General features: G+C 38.8%; 1 protein-coding gene across 3 annotated transcripts in view; it reads right to left on the bottom strand.

Annotated features, from left to right (window-relative positions):
* Positions 1-14,662, bottom strand: part of afap1 (actin filament associated protein 1) — a 70,853-nt gene that overhangs the window by 38,919 nt on the left and 17,272 nt on the right. Inside the window, exon 1 of one of the 3 annotated variants that reach the window (XM_056255534.1) lies at positions 2,037-2,464. The exons of 1 other annotated variant lie outside the window; for it this stretch is intronic. In XM_056255534.1, coding sequence (XP_056111509.1) covers positions 2,037-2,070 — 34 coding nt within the window. In that variant the 5' untranslated portion in view covers positions 2,071-2,464. Of the gene's footprint in view, positions 1-2,036; positions 2,465-14,662 lie in introns of those variants that run through there. One more of the 3 variants, XM_056255536.1, reaches the window with a different exon arrangement.

The raw sequence follows: 14,662 nt of genomic DNA, 5'->3' as shown, positions 1-14,662 counted from the left end.
TACATAGAAAACAGATATTTCAAATTAATGTAAAATATTAATGTGTTTTTATCAAATAAATGCAAAAAATCTTTCTGACCCCAAACTTTTAAATGGTAGTGTAATACACAAAACATTTTTTTTTAATATTAATAAAAAAAGGTGTCATTAATGTAAAATACAACATCAAATGTAAATCTATGAATGTTGACAATTTAGTTTATGCCAAAATTATGCTTCCCATCCTCATCATGATCTGCATATTGAACAATAACTGAATATTAAATAAGGCTGAACCAATGGTCACAAAAATATACTCAACTTAACAGCAATGTCATGGCGAACATTCTGACCTCTCTGGCACTCTACCCTTAGGGACAATGTAGAGAACCATTAACTATCTTTATAGTAATAGCAATTGAGAGAGGGGAGAGAAAACAAGAAATATATGATAAAAACTGCAGTAGAGCCAAGCAGTTGACAGAATGGGTGGAAAAGACAGAGCAAGGCAAAGTTAAAGAATTCTCTTCTTGACTCTCGTCTTTTTTGGATCAGACATCTCTACTTGGAGGGAAGGAAGGGCTTTCGGGGTTTCTTGGCACGTGTAAGCCTTTAAAAACTCATCAGTGTGGAAACTGTCAGAGAGGAGACCCCCTAAAATAAAGCCAAGTAGGCTAACAGACCAATACCCACATCACACGCTGTAATCGAGTGCCAATTCATACCATGTCAGACTGGTCTAACAACACAGTGCCATATGTTCCTAAATGCCAATAAACACATTAACCACCAGCGCAGCACAGTATGAGCTTAAAAACATGACGAAAAGTTCAAATCCACAAGGAACATTGTCACATCTGGAACTATGCTGACATGTTTTAGTGCAAAAACTCATGTAAGGGATAATCATATGGTCTTTAACACTAAATAAACCCAAAACAGGGTAACCAGGACCCCAAAACTAAGTAGAGGGTTCTTGTAACCTGAAGGAGTTTGTTTTGCAATAATGATACAGACAGCAGTCCCATATCTTGGACAACAGTCATTCTGAAATTTAATTACTGAAGTTTGACAACTACAACTGACCAATTAGAATCAAGTATTTAAGAGAGCAACAGAACAACTCTAAGGCAAAAAAAAAAAACACACTTGGCCCTTTACAACAAAACTCCAAAGCCAATGCTACGCCCTGCACATACCTTAAACCACTGTGGACAATAGGGCTCTGTCATATCCAACCAAGTGCAGAGTTGTGATGCACATTCAGGATACCTGACACCTCACAGCTGCCAGCCAACCAGCCAATCACAGATGCTCTGCCTATCTAGCTCATGTTATGTTTTCGAAAGTGCAGACTTCTGTGACAGAAGATAACAGGGCACCTGTATCACCCTAGAGTTATTATGGGTGAGTGGAATCACTCTTCTGATTTAATTATTAAATTTAACACTAGTATTCTAATACTATTAAAATAAAATGTAAAAGAGAATGTAGACCTATTGTTTTAATTAAATGCAAATCTGAACATTACTGAATAAAAAATAAATAAACACACACAGCAAACGAATAGCACGAATTCCTTGCAACATCATGCCCTTAAATTTACCGCCTCTTCACATTTCAAATTGTAATGGCTTTTCTAACTGACCTGAGAAAAGCTGTGAGGGATTCAAATGAGAAGGTCTGACTCATGGGGTGAACTCAGCTCTTCCCAAACCGAGATGGTAATATCGCCTTTGAAATGTCCATTATGTGAAATATTTTTATTTCTTCAATTTCTTTCAATTATCTTCCATTTCTTTCACATTAAATTAAATTAAATTAATATGAAAAAAAAAAAAACATTTTACAAACTTCTTCCCCTCACAAAGCGCGAGGATGTACCGTAATAAGAAATGCGTTTCTATCATTGGCTACACGTTGTGATCATACTGCAGTGTATGCATCTCACTAAAGATACATTGTCCTTTTATAGCCACTAAATTACACGTGGACATGACATATTATTAATCAACGATCTCAAAGCATGCAATGAATCCACTCATGGAGACACTCACCCCTCGAGGCGAACAGTATGGGGTCGCTCCGCATCTTAAAGTCAAACGCATCTAACTCCGGGTAGGTAGGGGTTGCAGGCGTGTGTCCGACAGCTGCTGTATTTCATTAAAATCCGCGCAACAGAGCCGTCTCTGTTTTCCCCTCTTTCTCTCTGTGCAAACCAGCAGAACTCCGCTCGCTTTCCGCCCGGCAATGTCTCGTTTCCTCTCAAAACTTCCCCTGGCTTTCTCCTCGATCCTGACACAGACAGAGCAGCTCTGTTCGCTTTCTGTTTATCGAGATCCCGACAGCACACCGCTGCGCCTTCGAAGGGAAGCTGCTTGGAGACTTAAAAGAAAATCGTTCACTTTCTCTTCATGTCGTGCTCGGCGAAAAGTGGGACCTCCTTCCTTTCTATTTAGTTCCCTCTTTTCTCCGCCCTGTTATAGGCTATAGCCCCACTTCTCCAATTCCACAGCTGGATACAGCGCATGTGTGTGTGGAGGGGCACGATTAACGAGCACTTAAAGGGTTAGTTCGCCCATTTAAGACATGAAGTTGTATGCAATCCTTACCAGCACTACAGTGCATACACACTGACCCACTCTGTTGTCACCTCCCTGGTCAGAGTTCTGGCCGATGGAAGTTTTTCAATAAAGTACTCCCGGTTATTTTCCGGGGCCACAAAACTGTGCGTTTTTACGTGAAAAAATGATTTGCGTTTCAAAGCTTGATTAATTTACCACACAAAAAACACGCCGGTCAAAATTCATGTACCTCAGTTTTAATCGGCACTATTTTCTATCCATTTCTATCAATCCGCGCTGCTGTCAACGTCAACAGTGCGCACGTTCCGATCAGCTGTTCCATAGTGTTTACACAAATGATTTACAACGACGTAAAAAGTATTAAATTAACAATGGTGCGAACTTGTAAATTCCCAGGCTGTGACCACAAGGATGTGCCGCGATCAAAGTTCAGATTCCATCGTATTCCTGTTTCGAATATAACTATGAGACAGCTTACCGAGCATAATCTCCATCTGCTGTTAGTCGATCTCACCAGCAGGGGGTGCAAGCGCGTGTTGTTGATTTGGCTGGTTGCTATCGGCTACTCTGCGGGAGCTAAAATATCCAGAATAAAGGATTTTCGTGTGTGTAGTGCTCACTTCAGCGAAGACGATTACATCCCCAACCAAGGAGGAAAAGGAAAATTAAAGAGTTTTGCACCAGTACCACGGGTAAGCTCTATTTACTAACTTTATGATCCCATGTCTAAACTGTACGGTAAACAAGCTGATGTTTAGACTCCATTATAAAACACGTGAATATAAAATATATATATTCTAATATAAAAACAGTATACAGATATTGGTACAATTTGCTGAGAAAACTATTTGATTGAACACACACACAATTGAGGTTTTGTGTTGCAATCAATAACATTGTCGTTGTGCTAAAATTACTTTCATCATCTGATCCGTCTGACATTGTGCTAAAATTGGTTTCATCATCAGAAGTTTCGTAGTCAGACATGTTGTCAGCGAGTCGCGCTATCAACAGCTGATCGGAACGTGCGCACTGTTGACGTCGACAGCAGCGCGGATTGATAGAAATGGATAGAAAATAGTGCCGATTAAAACTGAGGTATGAATTTTGACCGGCGTGTTTTTTGTGTGGTAAATTAATCAAGCTTTGAAACGCAAATCATTTTTTCACGTAAAAACGCACAGTTTTGTGACCCCGGAAAATAACCGGGAGTACTTTATTGAAAAACTTCCAGCGGCCAGAACTCTGACCAGGGAGGTGACAACAGAGTGGGTCAGTGTTAGGGGTGGGAGAAAAAATCGATCCATCGATGCATCGCGATTCTCTCTCCAACGATTCTGGATCGATTCTGAGAATTCCAGAATCGATTCTGAGCTTAGTTTTAACCAGATGTGCGATGACGTTTGGTTTAGAAACACCCGTATTCTGCTTGATTCCAATTCCTCACACACATACACCACTCGAACCTTCCGTAAAATAATCTTTCATAAAGTTCGGAAAGGTTGAAGCGAATTACAAGGACATTCACAGGCTTCATTGCACACGCTGTGAGAGACGCGCGCTTTCTTTGATGTTACACTTGAAGTGTGCTGTCTCGCCCGTCGGTAGTTTCCTTACAAATGGTCTACGAAGTCATCATTTATGTGGTTTGGAATGCAGTGGACTTATATATTTAAAATATGAACCTCACTAACAGAAGGCTGCTTTCAATTTCAAATGCTGACGCGCGCTTTGTTTGTGAGACTACTCGCGCATGCGGCTGTGCGACTCCGTGTAGGGATTTAATGTACTTGTGCAAAATTAACGTAAACACAGCCAGTTATGTCTTAAGGGATTAAACGGACAGGACACACCGCATTACTTCTTTTAGTTCAAAAGAGATGCGTGCGTGAATACAGCTCAATAGATCTCCCGCAGTCTATGATGTCATAGTAAAAAACAACAGTAAAGATGAAGAAAAATCACTCACAGTTCTTGAATTGAAGACGTTCAGATAATCTATAGGCTACTGGAAGCTCTTTTTGTTTGTTGTAAGTTATATTTTTCGATGCTCCTCTTTATTATTTGTTCTATTAGTTTAAATTTCTTAACATAGAACTGTTTTAATAAAAATAAAAAAATGTGTAAAAAAAAAATTAAAAGTACTTAATTACTTATGTAAACTAATGAATTAATAAGGGGGGGAAAGGTAGATAAAGAATCGTTCTGGAATCGGATCGTGACTCCCAGAATCGGAATCGGATCGGATCGTGGGGTGACCAAAGATTCCCACCCCTAGTCAGTGTGTATGCACTGTAGTGCTGGTAAGGATTGCATACAACTTCATGTCTTAAATGGGCGAACTAACCCTTTAATGTTTAGTGAAACTTATGCAATGATACGTTTATTATTACCATATTTAAGATTAGAACATTATCTCAGAATGATCAAGAATATCTGTATCCTTGTGTGTCAAAGAAAACTTAAATTAATACATAGCTCAAGAAAAGGATAAACTCTTTAGATTCTAGTTCATATTGATCTATTTTCGAATAAATTGTTCTCATCAATCTTGCTCAACTAACAATATTTTAAATAAATAAATAAATCGTAATTGTAACTGTTTGCCATTGTATGCATGTAGATCAGACTAGACCAGACGAAAAAAAGGATAGCTGCTTTATTCTAGCACAAGTGAGCATTCTTCTCTGCCAAGTCTATACATGCATTTCTATAAATCCATCATCTATTTATGGATTAATAATTACAAGTCATTCATCTGAAAGGGTCTATAAAAAGTGAGAAACTCTATAATCACAGCATCAGCATGGTTGAAAACAGCAGGGTCATTGATGTTTTAGCGCAGTCTTTCGTGGCTAAAAAAAGTGAGTTTTTTCCAATAACCTTAGTCCCTGTTTAGGGTTAGGGTTAGGAATACGGGGGGATGGGTTCAGGCCAAATACTGAGCTCGGAGCCCCCTCCTCGGACGACATGCCAAATACGCATACCATTATTCTATCTGACTTACTTGTAAGTGTGAACTCAAGAACTCCAAGTCAATGTAAAGGCTTGTCTGGATTGAAAAACCATGTACACATATGTCGGTGGCCAAGTGAACTCGTGTGTGTCAGCAGGATATTGTATCTGGACAGTGATCCATGTTTTGACCTTGGCACAAAAAACAACTATGCTCTGACATCATACTGGGGAGAGAATCAAAATTGATATGCAGACATTAAGTCCACCCAAAGTCTGCAGCACAGCGGAGAGCAATAGTATCGTTGACTCAGAACTTAGTTTCAACACAATGCCTGCATTCCCCACAGTATCAGATTCAACACTGTATCAGATTCAAACAAGTGCCAGTTTTACGATAACATACTTATCTGTGTTCTGTTTGTTTAGTTGCTTTCCTTTTTATCAGGTGGGGTATACTTTGTGTGTTTAACTTCGGTTGCAGATGTTTTGATAAAACAAGAATACTCATATGCATTGTCAACTGCTTCTTGTGGCATCACATGAAAGTCATGACAAAGCATTGATTATTATCTACTCGCATTAAAAAAGGCGCAATCTATTATGTGGCGAAGAGTAGAGAGTTAGGTTACACTGAACTAAATCTTTGAGGTCATTATAACTGCACAATTCAATACAGTGATATCTTAGAGGAGTCAAAAGTATTTAGAGAGATACACCAGAAGAGCTGAAACCCATTAAAAAAAATAGGACATCTGTAAATTGTGAAACACTTCAGTGTTGTCTAGAATCTCAACTATTGAGTCATTTAACTAATTTCTAATGAAAGAAATACACAAATTTTACTTACACAAAAACAAAGAAAAACATTTGATGTTAACCACAATATGAGTAAACCACATATAAACTTTATCTCTTCCCAGCTCCAGACACACCGTTAAAAATGAATTGTGACACCCTTCTAACATGACTTGGTCCTCACATCACGAGCTCAGGATGTTGAAAGCAGGGTGGAGGCCCTGTACTAGCAAACTGGTAACTGTGGGGAGTGTAAGCTTTAAACAAACAAATCTCTAATGAAGCATTAAAGAGCCTGGTAGCCCAGTTTCCTCTGGGTTCCACTGCAGGGCATTCATTACAGCAAAGGCTATTTTTTCAGTGGCAACACATGAGCTGAATTCACATTCTTATAAAGTGAATCTCATAGAATGTATCTCTGTCACTCATCAGTGAGAGAGAAAATATTCAACAGATGCTCCACTGTCCCACTAATGATGGCCTTCAATACCAGCATCTGTGTAGTCACATATATCAAACGCACCGGGATCATCAATAAGAGAATATCTCAGCTGTGTGATTACATTCATCTCTGTGTTTGATTATATATGTACTATCCATGTGTGTTCACATGAACATATGAGGAAAATATTGAGGTTTCAATTATGAAAGGATGGTTTAAAATATACGTCCATAAATGTGTACTTGTGTTTATGAGTTTGTGTGTGTGTGTGTGTGTGTGTGTGTGTGTGTGTGTGTGTGTGTGTGTGTGTGTGTGTATATAATTACAGAGCGTTAACTCCTAAACCACAGCGGGCAGAGGGGTGGGAGAGAGGAGCCACTGGTTACAGAAACCTTTAAGAATCATCCTTCTAGAGGGTGGGGGAGACTCCATGGTTCCTGGGAAACTGAGCAGAGAAGTGAGTGTATCCACTTTTTATGAATTCTCACCAGCATTTGAGTATTTGCCTTCCAAGTTCCAACAATTACTTGGGATGAATTGAAGCATGAGTTTACCATGTACAGGATGATCAGTTTTCAACATTGATAATAAAAAGACATTTTTAATAAACAGATCAGCATATTAGAATGATTTCTGAAGGATCATGTGACACTAAAGACTGGAGATATGGATGCTGAAAATGCAGCTTTGCCATCACAATTTTTTTTTTTTTACATAGAAAACAGATATTTCAAATTAATGTAAAATATTAATGTGTTTTTATCAAATAAATGCAAAAAATCTTTCTGACCCCAAACTTTTAAATGGTAGTGTAATACACAAAACATTTTTTTTAATATTAATAAAAAAAGGTGTCATTAATGTAAAATACAACATCAAATGTAAATCTATGAATGTTGACAATTTAGTTTATGCCAAAATTATGCTTCCCATCCTCATCATGATCTGCATATTGAACAATAACTGAATATTAAATAAGGCTGAACCAATGGTCACAAAAATATACTCAACTTAACAGCAATGTCATGGCGAACATTCTGACCTCTCTGGCACTCTACCCTTAGGGACAATGTAGAGAACCATTAACTATCTTTATAGTAATAGCAATTGAGAGAGGGGAGAGAAAACAAGAAATATATGATAAAAACTGCAGTAGAGCCAAGCAGTTGACAGAATGGGTGGAAAAGACAGAGCAAGGCAAAGTTAAAGAATTCTCTTCTTGACTCTCGTCTTTTTTGGATCAGACATCTCTACTTGGAGGGAAGGAAGGGCTTTCGGGGTTTCTTGGCACGTGTAAGCCTTTAAAAACTCATCAGTGTGGAAACTGTCAGAGAGGAGACCCCCTAAAATAAAGCCAAGTAGGCTAACAGACCAATACCCACATCACACGCTGTAATCGAGTGCCAATTCATACCATGTCAGACTGGTCTAACAACACAGTGCCATATGTTCCTAAATGCCAATAAACACATTAACCACCAGCGCAGCACAGTATGAGCTTAAAAACATGACGAAAAGTTCAAATCCACAAGGAACATTGTCACATCTGGAACTATGCTGACATGTTTTAGTGCAAAAACTCATGTAAGGGATAATCATATGGTCTTTAACACTAAATAAACCCAAAACAGGGTAACCAGGACCCCAAAACTAAGTAGAGGGTTCTTGTAACCTGAAGGAGTTTGTTTTGCAATAATGATACAGACAGCAGTCCCATATCTTGGACAACAGTCATTCTGAAATTTAATTACTGAAGTTTGACAACTACAACTGACCAATTAGAATCAAGTATTTAAGAGAGCAACAGAACAACTCTAAGGCAAAAAAAAAAAACACACTTGGCCCTTTACAACAAAACTCCAAAGCCAATGCTACGCCCTGCACATACCTTAAACCACTGTGGACAATAGGGCTCTGTCATATCCAACCAAGTGCAGAGTTGTGATGCACATTCAGGATACCTGACACCTCACAGCTGCCAGCCAACCAGCCAATCACAGATGCTCTGCCTATCTAGCTCATGTTATGTTTTCGAAAGTGCAGACTTCTGTGACAGAAGATAACAGGGCACCTGTATCACCCTAGAGTTATTATGGGTGAGTGGAATCACTCTTCTGATTTAATTATTAAATTTAACACTAGTATTCTAATACTATTAAAATAAAATGTAAAAGAGAATGTAGACCTATTGTTTTAATTAAATGCAAATCTGAACATTACTGAATAAAAAATAAATAAACACACACAGCAAACGAATAGCACGAATTCCTTGCAACATCATGCCCTTAAATTTACCGCCTCTTCACATTTCAAATTGTAATGGCTTTTCTAACTGACCTGAGAAAAGCTGTGAGGGATTCAAATGAGAAGGTCTGACTCATGGGGTGAACTCAGCTCTTCCCAAACCGAGATGGTAATATCGCCTTTGAAATGTCCATTATGTGAAATATTTTTATTTCTTCAATTTCTTTCAATTATCTTCCATTTCTTTCACATTAAATTAAATTAAATTAATATGAAAAAAAAAAAAACATTTTACAAACTTCTTCCCCTCACAAAGCGCGAGGATGTACCGTAATAAGAAATGCGTTTCTATCATTGGCTACACGTTGTGATCATACTGCAGTGTATGCATCTCACTAAAGATACATTGTCCTTTTATAGCCACTAAATTACACGTGGACATGACATATTATTAATCAACGATCTCAAAGCATGCAATGAATCCACTCATGGAGACACTCACCCCTCGAGGCGAACAGTATGGGGTCGCTCCGCATCTTAAAGTCAAACGCATCTAACTCCGGGTAGGTAGGGGTTGCAGGCGTGTGTCCGACAGCTGCTGTATTTCATTAAAATCCGCGCAACAGAGCCGTCTCTGTTTTCCCCTCTTTCTCTCTGTGCAAACCAGCAGAACTCCGCTCGCTTTCCGCCCGGCAATGTCTCGTTTCCTCTCAAAACTTCCCCTGGCTTTCTCCTCGATCCTGACACAGACAGAGCAGCTCTGTTCGCTTTCTGTTTATCGAGATCCCGACAGCACACCGCTGCGCCTTCGAAGGGAAGCTGCTTGGAGACTTAAAAGAAAATCGTTCACTTTCTCTTCATGTCGTGCTCGGCGAAAAGTGGGACCTCCTTCCTTTCTATTTAGTTCCCTCTTTTCTCCGCCCTGTTATAGGCTATAGCCCCACTTCTCCAATTCCACAGCTGGATACAGCGCATGTGTGTGTGGAGGGGCACGATTAACGAGCACTTAAAGGGTTAGTTCGCCCATTTAAGACATGAAGTTGTATGCAATCCTTACCAGCACTACAGTGCATACACACTGACCCACTCTGTTGTCACCTCCCTGGTCAGAGTTCTGGCCGATGGAAGTTTTTCAATAAAGTACTCCCGGTTATTTTCCGGGGCCACAAAACTGTGCGTTTTTACGTGAAAAAATGATTTGCGTTTCAAAGCTTGATTAATTTACCACACAAAAAACACGCCGGTCAAAATTCATGTACCTCAGTTTTAATCGGCACTATTTTCTATCCATTTCTATCAATCCGCGCTGCTGTCAACGTCAACAGTGCGCACGTTCCGATCAGCTGTTCCATAGTGTTTACACAAATGATTTACAACGACGTAAAAAGTATTAAATTAACAATGGTGCGAACTTGTAAATTCCCAGGCTGTGACCACAAGGATGTGCCGCGATCAAAGTTCAGATTCCATCGTATTCCTGTTTCGAATATAACTATGAGACAGCTTACCGAGCATAATCTCCATCTGCTGTTAGTCGATCTCACCAGCAGGGGGTGCAAGCGCGTGTTGTTGATTTGGCTGGTTGCTATCGGCTACTCTGCGGGAGCTAAAATATCCAGAATAAAGGATTTTCGTGTGTGTAGTGCTCACTTCAGCGAAGACGATTACATCCCCAACCAAGGAGGAAAAGGAAAATTAAAGAGTTTTGCACCAGTACCACGGGTAAGCTCTATTTACTAACTTTATGATCCCATGTCTAAACTGTACGGTAAACAAGCTGATGTTTAGACTCCATTATAAAACACGTGAATATAAAATATATATATTCTAATATAAAAACAGTATACAGATATTGGTACAATTTGCTGAGAAAACTATTTGATTGAACACACACACAATTGAGGTTTTGTGTTGCAATCAATAACATTGTCGTTGTGCTAAAATTACTTTCATCATCTGATCCGTCTGACATTGTGCTAAAATTGGTTTCATCATCAGAAGTTTCGTAGTCAGACATGTTGTCAGCGAGTCGCGCTATCAACAGCTGATCGGAACGTGCGCACTGTTGACGTCGACAGCAGCGCGGATTGATAGAAATGGATAGAAAATAGTGCCGATTAAAACTGAGGTATGAATTTTGACCGGCGTGTTTTTTGTGTGGTAAATTAATCAAGCTTTGAAACGCAAATCATTTTTTCACGTAAAAACGCACAGTTTTGTGACCCCGGAAAATAACCGGGAGTACTTTATTGAAAAACTTCCAGCGGCCAGAACTCTGACCAGGGAGGTGACAACAGAGTGGGTCAGTGTTAGGGGTGGGAGAAAAAATCGATCCATCGATGCATCGCGATTCTCTCTCCAACGATTCTGGATCGATTCTGAGAATTCCAGAATCGATTCTGAGCTTAGTTTTAACCAGATGTGCGATGACGTTTGGTTTAGAAACACCCGTATTCTGCTTGATTCCAATTCCTCACACACATACACCACTCGAACCTTCCGTAAAATAATCTTTCATAAAGTTCGGAAAGGTTGAAGCGAATTACAAGGACATTCACAGGCTTCATTGCACACGCTGTGAGAGACGCGCGCTTTCTTTGATGTTACACTTGAAGTGTGCTGTCTCGCCCGTCGGTAGTTTCCTTACAAATGGTCTACGAAGTCATCATTTATGTGGTTTGGAATGCAGTGGACTTATATATTTAAAATATGAACCTCACTAACAGAAGGCTGCTTTCAATTTCAAATGCTGACGCGCGCTTTGTTTGTGAGACTACTCGCGCATGCGGCTGTGCGACTCCGTGTAGGGATTTAATGTACTTGTGCAAAATTAACGTAAACACAGCCAGTTATGTCTTAAGGGATTAAACGGACAGGACACACCGCATTACTTCTTTTAGTTCAAAAGAGATGCGTGCGTGAATACAGCTCAATAGATCTCCCGCAGTCTATGATGTCATAGTAAAAAACAACAGTAAAGATGAAGAAAAATCACTCACAGTTCTTGAATTGAAGACGTTCAGATAATCTATAGGCTACTGGAAGCTCTTTTTGTTTGTTGTAAGTTATATTTTTCGATGCTCCTCTTTATTATTTGTTCTATTAGTTTAAATTTCTTAACATAGAACTGTTTTAATAAAAATAAAAAAATGTGTAAAAAAAAAATTAAAAGTACTTAATTACTTATGTAAACTAATGAATTAATAAGGGGGGGAAAGGTAGATAAAGAATCGTTCTGGAATCGGATCGTGACTCCCAGAATCGGAATCGGATCGGATCGTGGGGTGACCAAAGATTCCCACCCCTAGTCAGTGTGTATGCACTGTAGTGCTGGTAAGGATTGCATACAACTTCATGTCTTAAATGGGCGAACTAACCCTTTAATGTTTAGTGAAACTTATGCAATGATACGTTTATTATTACCATATTTAAGATTAGAACATTATCTCAGAATGATCAAGAATATCTGTATCCTTGTGTGTCAAAGAAAACTTAAATTAATACATAGCTCAAGAAAAGGATAAACTCTTTAGATTCTAGTTCATATTGATCTATTTTCGAATAAATTGTTCTCATCAATCTTGCTCAACTAACAATATTTTAAATAAATAAATAAATCGTAATTGTAACTGTTTGCCATTGTATGCATGTAGATCAGACTAGACCAGACGAAAAAAAGGATAGCTGCTTTATTCTAGCACAAGTGAGCATTCTTCTCTGCCAAGTCTATACATGCATTTCTATAAATCCATCATCTATTTATGGATTAATAATTACAAGTCATTCATCTGAAAGGGTCTATAAAAAGTGAGAAACTCTATAATCACAGCATCAGCATGGTTGAAAACAGCAGGGTCATTGATGTTTTAGCGCAGTCTTTCGTGGCTAAAAAAAGTGAGTTTTTTCCAATAACCTTAGTCCCTGTTTAGGGTTAGGGTTAGGAATACGGGGGGATGGGTTCAGGCCAAATACTGAGCTCGGAGCCCCCTCCTCGGACGACATGCCAAATACGCATACCATTATTCTATCTGACTTATTTGTAAGTGTGAACTCAAGAACTCCAAGTCAATGTAAAGGCTTGTCTGGATTGAAAAACCATGTACACATATGTCGGTGGCCAAGTGAACTCGTGTGTGTCAGCAGGATATTGTATCTGGACAGTGATCCATGTTTTGACCTTGGCACAAAAAACAACTATGCTCTGACATCATACTGGGGAGAGAATCAAAATTGATATGCAGACATTAAGTCCACCCAAAGTCTGCAGCACAGCGGAGAGCAATAGTATCGTTGACTCAGAACTTAGTTTCAACACAATGCCTGCATTCCCCACAGTATCAGATTCAACACTGTATCAGATTCAAACAAGTGCCAGTTTTACGATAACATACTTATCTGTGTTCTGTTTGTTTAGTTGCTTTCCTTTTTATCAGGTGGGGTATACTTTGTGTGTTTAACTTCGGTTGCAGATGTTTTGATAAAACAAGAATACTCATATGCATTGTCAACTGCTTCTTGTGGCATCACATGAAAGTCATGACAAAGCATTGATTATTATCTACTCGCATTAAAAAAGGCGCAATCTATTATGTGGCGAAGAGTAGAGAGTTAGGTTACACTGAACTAAATCTTTGAGGTCATTATAACTGCACAATTCAATACAGTGATATCTTAGAGGAGTCAAAAGTATTTAGAGAGATACACCAGAAGAGCTGAAACCCATTAAAAAAAATAGGACATCTGTAAATTGTGAAACACTTCAGTGTTGTCTAGAATCTCAACTATTGAGTCATTTAACTAATTTCTAATGAAAGAAATACACAAATTTTACTTACACAAAAACAAAGAAAAACATTTGATGTTAACCACAATATGAGTAAACCACATATAAACTTTATCTCTTCCCAGCTCCAGACACACCGTTAAAAATGAATTGTGACACCCTTCTAACATGACTTGGTCCTCACATCACGAGCTCAGGATGTTGAAAGCAGGGTGGAGGCCCTGTACTAGCAAACTGGTAACTGTGGGGAGTGTAAGCTTTAAACAAACAAATCTCTAATGAAGCATTAAAGAGCCTGGTAGCCCAGTTTCCTCTGGGTTCCACTGCAGGGCATTCATTACAGCAAAGGCTATTTTTTCAGTGGCAACACATGAGCTGAATTCACATTCTTATAAAGTGAATCTCATAGAATGTATCTCTGTCACTCATCAGTGCTTATGTGTTTTCATATCTCCAAGGAATGCAGCAACAGTCTGTGCCAAACACCTAATTACTAAGGTGGCTGGCCTCGCAAAACACACAAACCAAAATCATATGCACACCACCTGCAAGACAATATGATTTTAGATTCCACAGACAAATTAATTTAAATGCTCTGTTGTTTCTGTACTCTATCAAAAACTACCATTTCTAATCAGATTCCTAAATGAACCCTTTGACATTTATTTTTCAGCCCTGAAATGCTTGCAGGACTTGTTGAACCTTTATAATGTTTTCAGAGTTATCTGGAGTGTTGCAGTGTGTTTTTGATTCATTTAAAACAACTGAAAATCATCTCTGCAATCTGCACTGCTACTCTCAGTATCCAAACAGCAGAAAAGTGACTAAGATTTTAAGACATTTGGCTGTACTCTTCTCCTACACAAAAACACACAC

This window comes from Rhinichthys klamathensis, unplaced genomic scaffold (assembly GCF_029890125.1).
Source record: "Rhinichthys klamathensis goyatoka isolate OS25496 unplaced genomic scaffold, OSU_Roscu_1.1 h1tg000121l_1, whole genome shotgun sequence".
Classification (NCBI taxonomy): Eukaryota; Metazoa; Chordata; class Actinopteri; order Cypriniformes; family Leuciscidae; genus Rhinichthys; species Rhinichthys klamathensis.
This window is presented reverse-complemented; position numbering and strand designations above follow the sequence as displayed.